The 20,533-nt window shown below is 32.6% G+C and overlaps 1 protein-coding gene across 4 annotated transcripts in view; it reads left to right on the top strand.

Moving 5' to 3' along the window:
* Positions 1-20,533, top strand: part of LOC118195998 (uncharacterized) — an 81,338-nt gene that overhangs the window by 3,232 nt on the left and 57,573 nt on the right. For all 4 annotated transcript variants that reach the window (XM_085814905.1, XM_085814906.1, XM_085814907.1 and 1 more), the window contains exon 2: positions 13,111-13,251. In XM_085814905.1, coding sequence (XP_085671031.1) covers positions 13,111-13,251 — 141 coding nt within the window. The remainder of the gene's footprint in view (positions 1-13,110; positions 13,252-20,533) is intronic.

Here is a 20,533-nt window from a genome sequence, read left to right as displayed (position 1 = left end):
CACCAAATTTCGTGCCAAATATTTTTGGTGAGAAAATTCATGCTGCCATATTACTATCTAAATTTTTTGTCTACATTTCAAACTTTTAGCCTAAAATGTCTCCAAAAACGTGGTTTTCGCACATGCAAAAACTACGTTTTCAACATACAATTTAGCTAAAAATCCGAAACAAAAACAAAAAATTTAGATAGCAAAAACATTTCTAACCAAAAATATTTGACAAGAATCCATGTACACAGCGACATGTTTTAACTTAAAAAAACATCTACGAATGGCAGAATGTAGGCAACGAACGAATCTACAAACTACGCACACCTCGCTTTAATAAATTAACATAACAACAATAAATTTCAAAGAATACCATGTACACAGCATCCTGTTTAAGTTAAAAAAAATTCTACGAATTGCACAATTTAGGGAAGGAAGGAATCTACAATCTACGCACTTCTCGCTTTAATAAAACAACATAACAACAATAAATTTCAAACAATACCATGTACACAGTGTTCTGTTTCAACTTTAAAAAACATCTACGAATTGCACAGTCTAGACACTAAACAACAAAATAAACTAAAATAAATGTCAAACAATTTAAAAAAACAACAATAACGACAAAAATTCATACTATAGAACCAATGAACATAACATTCTACAAAATAAGAACAAGGATAAAATAAAATGCACTTACCATGAATTAATGCGTTTTCGAATAGCAGAAATATAAATTTCATGCCACCTTTAACATGCCGCCACGTAATTCCTATCGTATTTACATGACAGCCAGACACACTATCCAGAAAATTTATACTATGGTTCACAAATAAATAAAATCACAAATCCCTACTTCTATCATGCACTGCCATTAAAAATAATCTCCCAGACCCTCTTTCCACACTTCCAAATACCCACTACCCCTCAACATGATAGCCACAATGATATTTCCTTTTGCCGAACTTCAATTCAACAACTACCATTTTATCTTTCCCTCCCATCTTCTCAGATACAGAGGCGAATCAACGAGCTCCAGCGAAAGATTTTTCAACGTCAACAGGGTTGACATAGAACACGCAATTGTGCCAAAAACCAGCACAGAACACATATCACCACATTTGGTGAAATCAGGGCGTATATAAGAGTTGTATTTAAATCACTTTTAAGTTTCTTCCTCTAAGTTTATTGAAAAAATCTTTATTATGCATGTTGTCTTTTTTGACATTTGGTATCTTTTCTTTAATATATTTTCATAATCAGTTTCAAGACTGATATTTGTTTTTTGATGTTCAGAAATGCAGTGTTTCTAGCTTCAAATAATTTCACCTACTAATCTCTACTATAATATTTTGTTTGAAGCCACTTAGTTTTTATAGCGTTGTGTGTTTTATAAAACAATATTAAAATTGAATTCTCTTGTAATCTTAAGAATTATTGGTAAAAGTATAGTTTAGGGTACCCCTTGGCGAAACTTGGCGATTTTTGGTGGCACATGGATACCGATTTTGTGCAATTCTTTGACTCGTTATTTTGGCTTGCGAAGCCGCGATTTTAGCATCAAAAATCGCCACTATGCAAAGCCAAAATAACAAGACAAACAATTGCACAAACTCGGTATCCATGTAGACATTGACTTATTTTCACTTAAAAAAAAATCCCCGAATTGCACAAAAATGGCATTGTGCACTCCTTTGACTTTATCCATGTACACGTCGACCTATTTTCTCTTAAACAAACTCCCGGAATTGCACAAAAATGGCATTGCGCACTCTTTTAACTCTATCCATGTACAGGTTGACCTATTTTCACTTTAAAAAAATTCCCAGAATTCCACAAACTTGCATTGTGATGTGTACATCCCTTTACTTTGTCCATGTACACATCGATATATTTTTTACTTAAAAAGTCAAAGGAACACCCAATTCTACAGTATAGGCAAACAAAAAATACATAATCTCAATAAAATACATTTTAAACCAAACAATAAAATAACATAAAAAAGGAAAAGCATATTATACATTTAAGCACTACCAAAAAGCAAATATTCACTTACCATGATTTTCGAGTTCGCTTCGTACACCCAGAGCCACGTAAAAATCAAAATATCAATCATACTCAAATGACTTTTTTCAAACCAGGTACTCTTTCTTATCGAATGCTTCACATAGTGACCATATGAACCTTTCTTCCTACAAACCCATTCAAATCCATCTAAACGCATATGCTTCCTACATACAGGACACTTATAATGGCTACTAAGTAAACCTTCATTTACACACCAGTCAATTAAAGCTCTTTTCTCCTTTTGCTTCAAATCGTGCAGAAACTTCAAATTAATCTTACTGCATTCAGCCATTCTACCGTCTAATGAATCAAACCAACACACACCGCAAAAACGCTTACAAAACATCCCATGATTCAAAATATCCCAGAATCATGCAACCGATTACGTCACAATAGGGTTTCCATAACATTCAACTACTCAGGCTACCATAAATGAAACAACAACTTGGCGATAAATTAAACAACAACTTCGTCATAATACAAGGGTTACCTTAAAGTGTACACTACCCGAATTATTAAATGTGTGGATAGTATGTTAAAATATAAGTAAAGAGGAATAAAACATTACTTTCCTCGGGTTTTTTGATGTAATTAGTATTTTTTAAAATTATTCTTGGTTGATCTTTTAATTATGGTAACTTGGCGATTTTTTGGTGAAAATTTGGCGACCAACTCTCCTACAGCAACCCTCTATTTTTTTTTTCCCGCCGCCATTTTGTCTTCATGAAGTAAAGACATGTTTCTTTTCTTTTTATCTACTGAACACTTCTTCCAACAATCTACTAGCCGAATTACACTTATGCTCGAAATTTTATCTAACAAAACTGCTTAATCATGACAAATATTCACTGCAAAATTGGGAAAAAGTGCACAATACCATACTCCTTACGCGTTTTTCAAAATAACACATACACATAAACCATGTACACGTCGACTTATTTTTACTTAAAAAACATCCCAGAATTACACAAAAATGGCATTGCGCACACTCTTCACTATATCCATGTACACTGCTTTTTTCTCATAAATTAGAAAAATTTCACGAAAATACATGACAATTTTCTCAATCTTTAAACCCGGTAAAAAGAACATATATGAAATTACCTGATCGCGAAAAAGTATATACCCTTTCCAAATATGAACATTTCCACATATAAAATAAATAAAATATCCAAAAACTTTTACCTCTAAATCATCTATTATATTATAAACGTCACCAACGAATTCATACCGCAAGCATTATAAATACTTAGTGTCAAATATTTAAATTATTTCCATGCACGTTTACTTCAACTAAAACGTATACCAAATTCCTACAAACATAAAATTCACAAAATAACTATCATTTAATTAAAATATCACTAAACCATGTACACGTTGACTTATTTTTACTTGAAAAAAAATCCCAGAACTGCACAAAAATGGCATTGCGCACAGTCTTCACCATATCCATGTACACTGCTTTTTTCTCATAAATTAGAAAAATTTCACGAAAATGCATGACAATTTTCTGAATCTTTAAACCTGTTAAAAAGAACATATATGAAATTACCTAATAACGAAAAAGTATATACCCTTTCCAAATATGAACATTTCGACGTATAAAATAAATAAAATTTCCAAAAACTTTTACCTCTAAATTATCTATTATATTATAAACGTCACCAACGAATTCATACCGCAATCATTACAAATACTTAGTGTTAAATATTTAAATTATTTCCATGCACGTTTACTTCAACTAAAACGTATACCAAATTCCTACAAACATAAAATTCACAAAATAACTATCATTTAATTAAAATATAATTAAATTAAAAACACTTCTTAAAATATAAATAAGCACATACATTAAATTAATAAAAATTAGCTTACAATCCTAATTACTTTAAACTAAATCATTGCTAATAACAATTTTCCCAATAATACCAAATTACTTTACTTCCACCTTACATTTAGAACAATGCATAAAAATAATATCCTCAAATAATTAAAAATACTAACTTACCTAATCTTCTTCAGAATCTTGCTTACATGGTGCATACACTTTTATTATGAATTCAATAAAATTATTGAACGATTTTTTTCTGCGAATTTTTCCTCCACACTTCCTCCGCTAAATAAAAAGCAATAAAAATCTCACCCATACTCAAACGACTTTCAGCAAACCACGTACCCTTCATTACACTCCGTTTCACAAAATGTCCATTTTCACCAGATTTGTCACAAATGTCCATTTTCACCTTTTGAGACAGAACTTTCTTTTGAACAGTTTTTTTTTTCGTATGGTTTCTCTACAATTGTTCATGTTAAGAGTTTTCAAGTTAACCTAATCACGGTATGGAACTTATACTGTCCTGTTGACTATGAATCTGTCACCAAGCAGTGTAATTTAGTCATTTAGGGATAAGTGTTTCTACTATGAAACTGTTTCATGTACTAAATTTTTTGTGTAAATACAAATCTGATGTGTAAAATATTGATTGTTGCACTCTACAAAATAATAATTATCCTGCTCAAATTGTTTTGCAATGTATATTAAATTGTTTTGCAATGTATATTAATTATATTTAGTGCTTCATTATTTACTTTGATTGATCTACGCCCTGTAGATCCAACAAATGTGCTGAATTTTCTTTTCATGAAAATTTTTCGTCTAATCTTTGGTATATGGTAACAGGTAGTTTGGCGACATTTTGGTAAGACGATAAAGGTTACTAGCTAGGACTTGTGTGCGCAATGCCATTTTTGTGCAATTCTGGGATGTTTTTTACGTGAAAATAGGTCGACGTGTACATGGATGCTGTGTATGTGCAATTCTTGAACATGCGGCAAGCAGTTTGCGATTCTGCACTTTCTCCCAATTTCGCACCTAATCTTCGTCATGATTAAGCACTTTTGTTCCATAAAAGTTCTAGCATAAGCGTAATTCGGCTAGCAGATTGTTGGAAGAAAAAATGCTGAGTAAAAAAAAAAAAAAAAAACATGCCTTTACTTCGTGAAAACAAAATGGCGTCCAAACAAAAACTAGCAGGTTGCTGTAGCAGGGTTGGTCACCAAATTTTCGCCAAAAACATTCCAAGTTACCATAATCCAAAGAATAACCAATTTTTCATTTTGTATTGCATGGCTATGGAAACATGCAACTTTTCTTTTAAGAATTATATGCAAATATAACTGCCTTGTCCTTTTTGTGACTTTTCAAAAATAAAATATATCTGTACTGTAGTGTATATTCAAATCACGTCCAAGTCACCAATGTTGCAGTGTGTGGAATGCAACAATTAATATCTGTAGAGGCCTGGCTAGGTTTCACTGTACGATGGATTACACACATAGGGATAGTTGATTTTAAGTAACATTTAATTACAACAATTACCACATAACTACTTATTAGATTAGTGCTAAAGACATTTGCATTGGAGGACAAATGCAACCAAGCACAACGGCAACAGAGCGTGAAGTGATTTCAGCATGTCCCGAAAATCTCCGTTACAGTTACAGCGAGAGATTCGGGCACACAGTTGGCAAGTAACAAAAGCAAGTTCTGTTAGCATCGTCACAATAGTAACTATGTTTTTCTGTTACGTGATGCATATTTTTAATACTGTCATCACATACTAAAAACAATTAATTTCTATTTAATGGTTCAATCTAATTTTTTTCAGTTTTTATCATCATCAAAATATTTGCAGCTTTTCTTTCAGCCACTAGGTACTAAATACTTCAGTGACGAGATGTCTGCATTTAAATTATTATTATTTTTTTTTTAGTAGCCTATTTAATTTTTCTTTCCTTTATTTGTCCAGAGGGTTAGAGTAGACTGAAGGGTACCCCTTATATTATCGCGAAGTTGTTGTTTCATTTATGGTAATCTGAATAGTGAATTTTCCATAAATATACTTTTACCAAGAATTGGATGCTCCTTTGACTTTAAGTGAAAACATATCGATGTGTACATGAAGTCAAGGGAGTGTGCAATGCCAAGTTTGTGAAATTCTCTGATTTTTTTTTTTTTAAGTGAAAATTGGTCAACTTGTACATGAATAAAATCGGGTGAGTGTACAATGCCTAATTTATGCAATTCTTTGACTTGTTATTTTGTCTTTGTGTGGCGCCGATTTTTGGCGTTCAAATTGCCACTATACGAAGCCAAAATAACAAGTCGAAGAATTGCACAAACTCGGTATCCATGTACCGCCAAAAATTGCCAATTTTCTCCAAGGGTTACCCGTAAATATACTTTTACCGTTCATAGAAATGTTTTTGAAGAAATTCTTGACTTTGACATGCATGCTTTTTAAGTGTTTGCTTTTTGTAGATCTTCAAAGAAGAGATGATAAGGATAAGAACTGATTAGGGCATTGGAGGAATTTGTTTGCATCAAAATAGCTTAGGATTATGATGTGAAAAGTTGTGATTGTATAGAATTTTCCTTGGTCTTCAAAGGCGAAGTGAGGAATAAACATAGAAATTATAAATTTAAATAAATAGGAATTTAAAAAAGAATGTTCTGTGAAAATAATTTTTAGGTTACAAAGTCTGAGATCCAGATCATCAGGACTTCAGCAATTTTGGATTTTGGAAATTTCTAGATTTTAGATCATTAGTTTAAATCTAGTAAGATGACATGTAGACATGAAAACATTAGAGCATCACTTGTTGCTTAGGTCAGATTGAAAAATGCTAACCTCCCACAAGGCTAGTTCCAGAGCAGGTAGAATAGGTGCGTCCATCCTGTATGCCAGAATTTAGGGGTGTGAAAAATTTTAGAATTTAGAGAAGCACCAAGCAGTAAAAAATTAGGAATGGTAGAATTTTAAAAATTTAGGGATATAGCACACAGAATTTATCACACACAGAGAATACACCAGGTGGCAAAATGTGTGTATTGCTGCCCTATCAAAAAAAAAAAAAAAAAAAAAAAAAAAGATGCATCGAGTGTAACAAAATCAAATGCTAGCACACAAACAACTATTCTCAATGCAAAAAATGCTAATGATTGGTGCTGATTCGCTGCATGATGTGTCACATAAATATAGTTTGGTGATATAGTCTATCCCTGTAAGTGCTTTTTAGGGGTTGTGGATAATCAGAAAGTACCTAAAAGCTTGCATAACTTTGATGATTTTGCAATTAAGACCATGGGACTTGTGCAACATATTTATTTTGTCATGCCTGATATATATTTTTGAAATGTGGAATGTTTGTTCTGCAAAAAATAAATTTAAATAAGAACATAGGAAATGTGATGATATAAGGTAGGTACGGAAAAAGTTGATGTTATAATTTTTTAGAGGTATACAGGATATTTTGTTATTTCTAAACAAATTGCAAGCCTTACAGCAATTTTCCATGCTGTGTATTAGATTGTCCAGAAAATTTTGCTATAATAAAATGTATTTACAATGAAAAGGGCCTTGAAGCTTCTTGAGAGAGATGGGGAGTGAAGTGATGCAAATATGCATTTAAAGTCTACTCTATGCATGTTCTGTTGGATTTAAATGTGGAGTCTAGACACGTCATTTCATTCACTGGACTTCTTCGCCCTTAAGATAATCACTTGCTAGTACAGTGCAATGAGGAACGAAATGTGTATGTCAAAGTGGCCATTCAGAATGATGCCTGCCTTTTTACCGATGTCTTTTGTGTATGGTTTCAGGCTAGTAGCATTTGTTTTGCTCCCTGCTGATTGCAACACTTATGAGATCACTTTTCAAACAAGACAGACTCATCAGTGAAGAAAACTCAGTTCATTGTACTCCAGTAACAATGATCTCTGCATTACTGCAACTGGGTACTATATTGAATCCAAGTTAGTGGGACATAAATCTTGGGTTTACAGCCAGCCCTCTTTTATGCAGCCTGTTTGTTACTCACAGTATAGCTGTGAGTCAAGTTCCTGTAGCTGCTACAAACTCTCTTACAGTCTGGGTGAACTTCAGTTGTCTATTTCTTTTAGGAAGCATTGTCAGGTAGTTGAGCTGAGTGTCTGTTGTGGCATGTTTTTGACCTTGGCTTGGTTATCTGCATACATCAGCAAGGTGTTTAAACGAATTTTAGATTCCTCACGAGATGCCTTTGGCCTTTTTTAGGTTTTTTACAAATTTGTGTCTGTCCTGCTTTCATTTTCCCAATTACACACCATTTTCCCTATGTGTCATGTGTCTTCTAAATGACATATTCCACCTTCCACACATAGAAACTTTATCTAGCTACCCGACAATCCTTAAAATTAGAATCTGAAACACATCTTTGAATTCCTTTCCCATATGCTGAAGGAATGGTATAAAAATTTTTGGTACTTTTCCGTTTCGCCGGCGCAAATCCCGCCAAGCAGACTTTATTGGCGACAACACACAGTATACATATAAAACATTTTAGCAAATGTTAGTTCTAAGAAATTTTTATTTTGAAGGTATGAACATTTTAATATCACTTAAAATTTTGTAAAAAGACATTAATTTAAGAATTTACTATGCTTTCATGTTACAACACCCTGATTCGTGATTCGCAGTTTCTTATCACCCGATCTCATCTCACGTAAACTATGCTAAAAAAATCTAATTCTCTCAGTAATTATCTACATTAATTTCAAGTTAAATCTTAATTTGGAATACAAGTTTAAATGCAAGAATTATTTCAATTCATGTGAATAGCTTACTCCGAAATTATGTAAAACCGCAGTATTTTACTAGTGCTTGTGCATTCTCATTAGAATTGATGAGTTTAACCTTTGACTCTTTAGGTATTTTTTGGAAGCAGACAAGATGAAAAATTAGCAACTGCCTTAGTCGGGAATCAAACCACGGACCTCTAGAACACCGGCCCAGCGTGCAAGAACCACTACACCAGGAAGGCCCACTAGGAAAGTGGGAGAAATCCTTATATAGTTTTAAAATATATTGTAACAGACTTATAATGGGCCCCCATATCTCAAATAGCCTAGGGTCTTGTCAAGTCAGAATCTGGCTCTGATCCTATTTCATCAATAAAGAAATTTTCCTCACAAAGAAAGATTGTTTTTGAATAACCTCTTCAGGTGGTAATGCAGCTTTTCTTATGCCAGGAAGAAGGTGTCCAAACACAAATATAATTTGTTGATCCTGCATTCCTCGGATTATTGCCATGCGATTCATTTACATGTAGTGTAGTAGTTAAGAATTAATGTCTATTAAATTTTCTAAACCAAAGCTTGCATCAAATGAATCGCAACACAATAACTGGCTAGAATAATTATATAAGAGAGATATGTACCAATTCCTTGTTATTTTTCTAACACTAAAATCACTTTGAAGTTGATGAAAACTTATTTACAGAAAAGAAAAAAAAGTTATAAGTCGTGCATTTCCTCCATAGTAGATTTTTGAAGTCCCCCCCTCTCTATACAAAATTCAAGGCAGAATCTTTACTAGGCTTTTTTTTTTTGCCAAGTGAAATCCCTCACATTCTTAGATTTTGCTATCCAGTACCTCTTTAATTTCTGTAAATTTTACGTTTGGGATAGTTGTGCCAGTTGTGATTAGACAATGTTCCTTGTTGCTGTTCCAGATGGTTCTAGTACCTGGTATTCAGCCAAAGGAATGGGGAAAGAAATAAGCCAAATTGTGGCACCCAACAGAGATAGTGATGCTGACTTTTATACCAAAGGGTCCATGCTTGAATCCTGGAGACTACATTTATCTTTGTAAATGTATAATGTCTGTAAGTATGGGGGCACTGTAAACATGTGAGCTGAAAGTCCTCTCAAATGGTTGGTGGTAGGTGAAGAGGGGTGGGAGACCTTTAGATCCCCCCCGGGTGCACTGTATGAAAATTTGGAGTGAAACTGAGCAAAGTTGTACTGTCACCTGTGTGGTGCTCAAGGCTATTCTAAAGACAGGCGCTATCTTGCGTTTCTTGCCGCGATGAATTTCGTAGGCTTTTTTTGATGTTACAATCATGCAAGTGAGATAAGTCACATAAGCCAAACAAGAAAATGCATAGTATGGCTTTAATATTCAATTAGAGTAAAAAAAAAAAAGTGTGTTTTTGTATTTGCATTTTTAAAGTGGATGTGTATTGTTCATTGAGATGAGAGTTAAATACAAAACATGTAAATCCTTGATACTCAAACTGGTACAGTACAAAGTCTGTAATCCGGACTCGTCGGGACTTCGGCGATTCTAGATTAAGGGTTTTTCCGGATTATAGATCATCAATTTAAATCTGGTAAGATGGCATGCAGAAATGATACAATTAAAAATATGAAATCATAATTTATGAAATAAAGAACAATTATGATCTAAAGAGTATCAAAATTTACAAAAAAAAGCTTAATATTTATTTGTTTACTTTATTGAACATTTCTTTCAATGTAAGTTGTTTAAGATGCTTCCACAAAAATTTCAAAAAGTTCCTTTTTTTTTGTGTCATATATAGTGGACTTTAAAATGCCATACTTCTCACATAATTTTGAGATGGATAGGCCTTTATCCATTTTTTGCAGATATTCCACTTTTTGTTTAGTGGACATCGAAACATGCTTTCGCTTTGTAGATCCTTTGGCAGCTCCAGAATTGGAAGCTCTTTTTGACATAATCGAAAGTTCAAGCTTAATTTTTATAAAATTGTTCTAACAGTCTGCAAAAAATAATAAGTCGGATCCAATTAGAAGATTAACGAACAGCGCAATCTGCAACATTAACTGAAATGCCTTAGATAATTTTAGCCTAGCTTATACCGTCTGTTATATGTTAAACACGCATGCGTAAACGCATTATGCGCATTCGCATAAAGTTTGTAGCTTTGAGGTCCAGATTATAGATCATTCTGCATTATGGACGTCTGAATTACAGACTTTGTACTGTATTCACATTTGGGGATTGGCTGTTGTTACCTGTATATTTGAAAATATGCCACAAATACAGCTGTGGTGCTGAATGTTAGACTTGGGGATACTGAAAAGTCTTTATAATTTTGAGAACTTAAGAGTGTCTTTTACATATCAGCGAAATTTGTACCAGAAATCTGTATGTCATTTTTGCTACAATAATACAAAAAGATGTACATAATGTAGTCTGATTATTTTAAAACTTTGTTATAAGAAGTAAATTAATATTTTCCATATTTGTATCAGAAAGGATACTGACCAGTAATTGCTACATATATTTTCCTAAATCTTGAATAATTCCTGGTAATTGAAAATTATAGTTATTCAAGTTATATGCATATTTATACTGAAGTTAGTGTATAAATATTGTATTTATACTAAATTTGAATTATTTGCATAGATGCTTATGTGATATTTTAATTTTGTTAATGTTTGACCAAATACTAACCCAAGTGATCCAGTGTTATTTTTCCTAGTGAAAAAAAGTTCCATTTGATCATCTGTGACCAAATATTCACATAATATATTCAAAGTAATGTTTGGTCCCTTTTTATAAATTGAAAAAGGGAGGAAAAGGGAACCAAATAAATACAAGCAAATTTTATTTATTCTCTCTTTTATTTCAACTTAAATTTCACTTTTAAGGTTTATTTAAGGTTTAGGTTTATTTTTTCTAGTGTAAAAGTTTCTGAATTCAAAAAGGTTCATTTCAACTAATAAGAAATCTATTTCATTCATATGAACTGTTCTGTATTTCATTTTATATGTCTGTACATAAGTTTATAACGGACGAATTCATAATGGAACATTTTACGAATTAATTATCAGAAAATTTTCAGATTCTGTAAAGCTTAGTTAATAGGTGTCTTTCTACTGAACCCAAAAATGTCTGGAGTTTGATCTGTGCTTGGGCTTGTGTCTTTACATGCCTATTACATTTTGAAATTGAGTTAACATTTCACACATATTTTAAAACTTTAAATAAATATTAAGAATCACATATAAATGTTTTTTCAGTATTAGAAAGAATAGTTAAACTTTTGGATTATAATTGTCTGTTGATGACATCAGAATATAGAAAATCAAATACAGTCAAAAGTCGTTAATCCGGACTCGTCGGAACTTCGGCGATTCCGGATTATCGATTTTTCCAGATTATAGATCATCAGTTTAAATCTGGTAAGATGGCATGCAGAAATTATAAAATTTAAAATATGAAACCGTAATTTATGAAATAAAGAACAATTATGATCTAAAGGGTATCAAAATTTACAAAAAAAAAAAAAAAAAGCGTAATATTTATTTGTTTATTTTATTAAACTTTTTTTCAATGTAAGTTGTTTAAGTTGCTTTTGTTTTATGTGATAATACTTTCTCTTTAATTCTATAAACAGACATAATTTCTTGTTCAGTTACAAAGTTCCGCTGTTCAAGTCCGTAATTGCTGTGCCGAGGATACCCACTAACTTGTCAATCGAAATTTTTTCGTTTTCACTAACTTCTCTGTCACTTTCTTCATGTCTTTATCCATTTTTTTGCAGCAATTCCACTTTTTGTTTGATGGACATCGAAACATACTTTCGTTTTGTAGATCCTTTGGGAGCTCCAGCATCGGAAATTCTATTTGACGTAATCGAAAGTTCAAGTTTACTTTTTTAAAATTGCTCTTACAGTCTGCAAAAAATAATAAGTCGAATCCACTTCGAAGATTAAGGAACAACGCAATCATCAACATTAACTGAAGTAGATAATTAGATAATTTTAGCTTATACCGTCCGTTATACATTAAACGCGCACGCGAAAACATATTCTGCGCTTGCGCACACGCATATGCGCCCTCGTAAAGGTCTTATGCGCACGCGTAAACGCCTATGCGCATGTGTCAACGCGGCGCATGCGCAGAAAGTTTTTAGCTTTGAGGTCCGGATTATAGATCATTCCGGATTATGGGTGTCCGAATTAACGACTTTTGACTGTAAACTTATTTTTAAATGTTTGTTTGATACGTTTCTTCTTTGGAGTTCTTGAGTTTTACATATTAAGGGTTCCTTGTGTACTTCTGTAATTATCTTTTTCTTTTAGTTGATGATTTTTAATTTTATTATTCTGAAAATATATAATCTAATACCCCCCTTAAAAAAAAGAAAGTTTCAAGATATTAACATATTGTCTTTTTTAATTAGGTATGTCTTTGCCAAGGTGGTTTGCATGTAGCCGTCCAAAGAATGGCAGAAGTCCTCAAAATGTAAATAAAGTTCCTTTTAAAGAAGCATGGCCTTTAGTGTTGCAAAATTTTGTATCAACCAGGAAAGGAAGACAAAATGGTATATATTTTTAAATTAGTAATGAAAAACATTTAAAATTGTATTAAATTATTTAAGAGATAATGTTGGATATTTCAGAGGTTCTCAAACTTTTTCAATACCCGTCACACTTGCGGTTTTGTTATTTTTCCACGGCACCCCAATTGCAATATTTGTACTACAACATTAATGAGGCATATAAATGAAAGCAACATTTTAGTGAAAAGGTACAATTTAATTGAATAGAAAACATATGCATAAAATATGAATAAAAGAAACCTTCAGTGGCAGATTAGGAAGTCAATATGACAGGTGAGCTTGTTGATCCCCACACATTTTTTGGTATTTTGTCCTTAATACAGCGGTGGCTTAAAATCCTGCGTCACATAGATAAGATGTCTCAAAGGAAATGAGGATCCTTAAAATTTTAAAAGTTAAAAGTTGGATATTTAATTTTGATTAAAATCCAAAGCTCCATTAAATCTGAGCAAGCAAATTTTTAAATCTTATCTCAAAAGAGTTCAATTAAATTCTCTTCGTCTTGAGAAGTAACGTACTGGTGTACTTAAGAATGAAAAGAACATTAGATCAATATAAATTTTTCTACATTATCTTCCATATAGTATTTTGCAAACCAGTGAATGAGGTTTGAGAGGTGTTCCATGAAAGGGACAGAAATTCCTGTAGAACAATGACTGAAGAAGCTGTGTATTGGTACAATGTAGAAAAACAGTCTTAAGCACCACAGTCATTCAATTTTCTTATCCACAGCTGCAGCTTTTTCCTAAACTCTGAATTTTTTCTACAAGTTTCAACATTGTGCATGCATTGTTCTGTAGAAACAGATTCAAGATACTTAGTTTCTCAAGTATGTCGCACTAATATGCTAGTTTCACCAAAATGTCTGGTTCGGCAAAAATACTTAGCGATCACATGACCTTCCTCTTGCAGAAAAGTGTTAATTTCTTGATGCGGTTCAAACGCATGAGACAGAACGCTGCCACATGAAAGCCATCGTGAACTGCAATAAGGCTGTTTGTTCAACTTTTATGTCTCGGCATAACTTTTTTAAAATTCTCTCTCTCTCTCTCTCTTTTTTTTTTTTTTTTTTTTTTTTTTTTTTGTAGTCTATGACACATTCCAATGCCAAATTCAGCTGAGGACTGAGCAATTTTGACGCAAGTGCTTCCCTGTAGTCCACACAAGACGTGTTTTTCTGCAAATAAGTGTCTGCACTCCTTCATAATGACCGAAAATTGATCGAGCAGCAGTACATACACCGGCAAACTATTTCCAAACTAAATTATTTTCCTTTATAAACTTGTCAAGCATTTCAAGTAAGTCGAGCCTTAGCACTTCCGATAATACTCTTACAAAATTGAAGATCTGCAATAATAATATTACCATCCAAGAAGCGTACATAATGCCTAAGATTTGCATTTTTGTTACTGTCAGTAGCCTCATCTAATTGCAGACCGAATTCATTTCATATCATCTTCTCTATCAACTAAATATTGAGAGAGCTATACATTAATTCTTTGAATAATAGTGTTGTTGGATAGAGATACCTTAGAACTGAATTTTCCCGCAACTTTTCTCACATAATATTTACTATTTTGAGGGCAGACGGTAGAATAAGCTCTTCTGCAATACTATGCGGTTGTTTAGTTCTCTCTTTGCCGAATCTAGTTGTGCATTATTGGGGACTGTATGGAACTATACAGAACTTTTCGTAGTAAGAAATTGAGTATTTACAAAAGCAAAGCAAGATATCTTGAGACCATTCATCCTGATTTGGTCGACAAATCTTGTGTTCTTTTTAGTAAGAACGTACTTTCACGCACGTACGAGTTCGATACTAATGGTCACAAGCGGAAAAAAGAAATGTCAACAGATGCCAATGCTGAGAAGACTAATATAGCAATCTTATGAAAGGAAGAAACAAGTGTGAAAATTGTACGAAAATAATGGAACACTAATCTGATGCAATAACATAGAATTATTTTCAAATTGAAAGAACTAAGTGGTAGAATAAAACGGCATTTTAAGAAATAAAATTGTTAAAAATATAATATAAATGGCATTAGATGAACAACTGAAATATAAGTATTGAAAAAACATACAGAGTTATTATTGCAAGAAATAGATAAAAATTAATGAATGTACACTGCTAAAAAAAAAAAAAAAAAGTGGGACAGTCCTATATCTCCCGATCTACTGGGCCGATTGACAAAATTCAAATTGCGTTCTTCATGTCTCGAAAGCGCGACTTAGGATATATATTAGATTTATATATATAGCACTATTCTATCATAGGTATTTTGACACAAAATCGGACTTTTTCTGAAATAACATACCAATACTTTTACATATTTCGATTCTACGACTCAAATTACGCTTAAATATGAAATTTTGTAAACTTTGGAGCGAAATTTACGGAGAAATTCACAAATTTATGTTGGTGCTTTTTTGTCAGTTTGCGCCAAGAATAGTTCACTTGGCGAAATTCTTAATGTATGGCAACCTAGTTTCCTTTCCCATGAGCGGAAAAAAAGTCACCATCGTTCCTTTTTTCCAAATAATATTCTTTATATTATATTTTTAATTATAACTTATTATTTTAAGTAATTTTTTCTTTTTCGAATTTCATTTTAATTGTTTAAGCTGCATGGTTTTTTTTTTTCGAATAACTGTTTTAAAAATTTCTACTTACCTATTTGAACTGCGTAAATAAAGGTGCAGCATTTATTTTTTTTTCAAATAGTTTTCTTTATATATATTTTTTGTCATAGTTATTATTTTAGGTAATTTTTTAATTCTTAACTTTTATTTTAATTGTTTGTGTTGCATTGTCTCTTCAGATAATTGTTTTAAAATTTTCTATTTATTCCTTCGAATTGAGCATTTTAAATATATTTATTAATATAAATCTTCCAGAATTTGATTTTATTTATTTGAATTGCGTTTCTTTCGGAGGAATACTTTGTAACCCAGACTATGATACGTTTGAAAACTGCATATATTAAAAGAGAAAATACAGTAAAGCACAGTTAACATGCCTTTCAATGTTCTGTTCAGAAAAAATATATATAAATAAGAGAGACATTTAACTTAGGATTGTGACATTTTAACTTAGGATGACTTGCATACACTGCTTTAAACAGTTTTATCATTGTGCCCATTGCTTTACACAATTTTATCCTACATTTGGCTTCTTAAATGTTATTCATATTTTAGTCAAATATTTTTTTTTTTTTGAAATCGTAAAAATCAGATATCATAAGATTAAAAAGTTTTAAATTAAAAAAAAAAAAAAAATACAAATACAAATACTAAATTTTACCGTAAAATGTATTTTTTCTTCTCTTTTTCTTCAGGCATTCAACTTTATTCTTGCTCTTTTTCTTCATTCTACTTTATTCTTGCTCTTTTTCTTTAGGCATTCCGCAATTATATTAAAAAGCATCCAAATTTTCGAAATATCTTGATGTTTCTGACAATCATTTTAAATAAAGTTATTGCCTTCCATTTCATAAAGGCCCACAAACGGCCGAGCGGTAAAGTCGCTGAACACTGATAGTTCACTCCGGGGTTCGAATCCCGGTAAACAGGCTGGTTGCGTGGGCGTTTTCATGGATTTTCTCATGTGTACCGTGTATGCCAGCTGATTTCCCTTAGAAAGTTCTTCACAAAGGCATCCTTCCTTTTAGGCAGATAGCCCTGCTTTGACGTAACTTAATAATTCAATTCAATCCATTTCATCAATATTTGGTCAGAGCCTTTATCAGTCTTTAGAGGCTAAACATTTTGAAGGTATGAGATTATAGGAAAGACTGGTTTCATCAAGAGGTTTTGGTTTATTTAATTATGACAAAGCACACTAGGGCTATCTGCCTAAGGGGAGGGATGCCTTCGTGGAGGACTTTGTAAGGGAAACTGGCTCGCATACACGTTACACATGGGGAAAACCACGAAAATGCCCATGCAGCCAGCCCGTTCGCGGGATTCGGACCTCGGACAGAACTACCAGCGTTCAGTGACTTTATCGCTTGGCCGCTGTTTCATCAGGAGGAAAAAAAAAAACATCTTTAGGTGACATCCATATACATCACTGGACAAACTCCTGAATCTTCAAATAATTCGAATGAGAAAATCATGGGATTCTCCATTTATGATACGATATGATGTTCTATAACATAATTTAAATTTATACAACCATATAGTCTAAACCATATTGTCTTTTCTGTTAACCACAAGCTCAATTGATGGTATTTGCTGGTGTACACGTCCAAGTGTTTTTTCTTTGAACACCTAAATTCATTGAAGTATCCTGAAAGTATCTTCAAAAGCGTCCAACTTTTTGAAACATCTTGGTATGTCTGACAGCCAAATTTCCCTGCAAATTTTTGTTTACTTTTCTCCCTAATTTTCTTATTTCCTTCTACAGTTATTTTCAGTGCACACACAAGAAAATTAAGATTTTTCGATTGCTAGACTTCCATAAATTTTGCTTTCTTGTCAATTTTTTAAAATATCAATTACATGAATTGCGTTTCAGCTGAAGACAGCTTTTCATTTTCTAGTCATTTTAACTATAAATAAAAAAAAGCAAAGTCCAAAGGATAAATATTTTAACTAAATGATTTTTGCTAAATGACAAAGAAATAAAACAGTCCAGCAGGGTTAATTCTGTACCACCGAGTGACCCGATTCTTATATCGGCTGAAACAATCTAAATCATATTAAAGATCATGTTTTTTTATACAATCTATAACGCAAGAGAAAAATTAGCTTCTTAAAACATTCTTTCTAAGAGGATTAATATAAAAGATTATATTTATATATATATTTTTAAAGCTGGGACTTGAACCAAACTGTAAAAATTTTAAAGTTTAATTTACATGGTGGTTATAATTAAAGTTCCAATTTGAAATCGTCATAAAAGGAAAACTACCGTACCAAATGTTATCAAACTTGGGAATCGTGTAAAGGAGGTTATGGGAATTTATTTTCAGCGAGGGAAAAAATAGTTAAAAAAACTCATCACCAGGGGGGAAATGACGCTGTATACAAGATTCTTAAATGAAATAAGACTCGAAAACATCTGCTTAAAATGTGTTTAATATTTTCCGAAACGTGTTACAAAGCATGTTCAATGTAGCGTCTAGCATTTTCCGAAAGCAAGTTAAATCCTGTTACTGCATTCTCAACAGCAGCTCTTAGCATATCGGGAGGAATGTTACGGACATGTCAGTGTTTAACATTTTTCGTTTCTGCCAAATTGTTTAGATTATCACCATAAACAGTGCTTTTGAGAAAACCCCATAGCTAAAAGTCACAGAGGTTGAGGTCTGGTGGGAAGAGGGGAAGTGTTGGCCTATAAGACGTTCATTCGTGAAATGTTGCCTAAGTAACTGTGCGACACACGTGAGGTGGGGCCCAGCCATGCATAAAAATCGTAGCATCTAAAATGCCACGTTACTGCAGTTCATGTATCACAAAACATTTTAACATTGACTCTAAGTGAGCTGAAATCACAGTAGTCCAGCTGTCGACTGTTCTTCAGAGAAAAATGGTTCAGTTATAAAACTAGCTGTCATTCCACGCCAAACGGTGTGGAATGACTGCTATGCAATTGAATGCAGTAGGAGAATGCAATGGAACTAGATAGATAACATGAGGGATTTTTTTGGCCCAAATCGATTAAAAGCGTTTTGAATCAGTATCTTCATGTTTTAGGGCCGAATTCAGGCTTCAAAAATTACAAATTAGCGATCTGTAAGAAAACAATTTCCAGATTGTACGCACTTGTGCGAGTGATTTGCGATCTCACATTTTCTAATCGCTAATTTGTGGTTTTCACGGACGAATTTCTCACTTACACTCGACGCACTCGACGTTTATCGAATTTAATGCATTTAAATGGTAGTTTTCTTACTTCAAAATTTCTTAAGGGTATGCAACATATTAAACCCGTGTAACACAAGGTTAAGTTAGATTCCGACCCATATTTCTTTTAAAAATATTGCATACAGCGCCATTTTGCCCTGGTGGTGAGGTTTGGAACTTCCCTTTTTTCGCGGAAAATAAATTCCTATGATCTCTTTTATACGATTACCAGGTTTGATAACATTTGATCCAGTAGTTTTTGTTCCCTTTTTTCGCGGAAAATAAATTCCTATGATCTCTTTTATATGATTACCAGGTTTGATAACATTTGACCCAGTAGTTTTTGTTTTATGACCGTTTCAATGTGGAACTTTAATTATAAACACCCTGTATATTACTAAATTTTAATTGAAGCTATGCGTTATATGTATACCATGCGTAAGATTTCCGCTTTTATAGAAAAAATAAAGAATCAAAGCAAATATACTTAGGATAATGGAACAAAACTGAAAAAAATTCCCCTCCCTCCGAAAATAAAATATTGAAACTTCGACCTTGAATTTATTGGATTATCGAAATATTCAATATGACCTATCTTCTAAGTCCTAGTTCCGACAACAATTCCGTCAAAAATTCCGAATTACTTAAGCTGATGTAAAAGATTTAGTATATATTCACTGTATGTTAGTAAAGTAATCAGAGTGTAATAAAAATAGATTATAGAATTTACGCTGATGCAACTTTTTGTCTGACTGCACAACATGTAATGGAAGAGAAGGCTTGTAGCGATCTGTTTTTGACATGCCTCTAAAAGTAGATGTCATACTCCTTTTGTCTCTTCAATATCAAAAAACTTTCCTTTGAGAGGCAACTTTAGTTTTTGGGAAAGAAAAAAAATCACAAGAAGACAAATTTGAAAAACATGCAGGACGATTGAGTACACATACTTATTTTCGGAACACAAGCAGTTCTCTGACTGGTTATTGAATAATGAAAAGATGCATTATCATGCAATACAAAACATTTGGAATACGTTGTCTGACTGAAAACATAAGATTAAGTCATCTGCTTAATTCACAACCATTTACAAGTCAACTACTGGGGCAATTGCAGAATCGTTTTGATCCTGAGCTTCTAAGACAAACCTTATATCACTGGATTTAAACACTTCTTTAATCTTCCGAGAACGTTCCTTCTTTAGCTCATATTCCAAGAATATTAAGTGAATACAATTATTGCAAAAGAAAATGAATATTCATTTGCACTACGGCTTGGTAGTTCTGCTTTTTGTGTCTAAGTATACAACAATATTTTAAATATTTACAAATAAAATATTAAATTGGACATTTAATTGGAGCCTCACCAGTTGCCTAGCATTTGAAGATTGTTAAATACTAATTGTTTGTTGCGAAGT

This window comes from Stegodyphus dumicola, chromosome 4 (genome assembly GCF_044657685.1).
Source record: "Stegodyphus dumicola isolate Sdum_Otavi_A_Nest chromosome 4, ASM4465768v1".
NCBI classification, from domain to species: Eukaryota; Metazoa; Arthropoda; class Arachnida; order Araneae; family Eresidae; genus Stegodyphus; species Stegodyphus dumicola.
The sequence above is the reverse complement of the archived record's forward strand: the minus strand, read 5'-3'. Positions and strand labels throughout refer to the sequence as shown.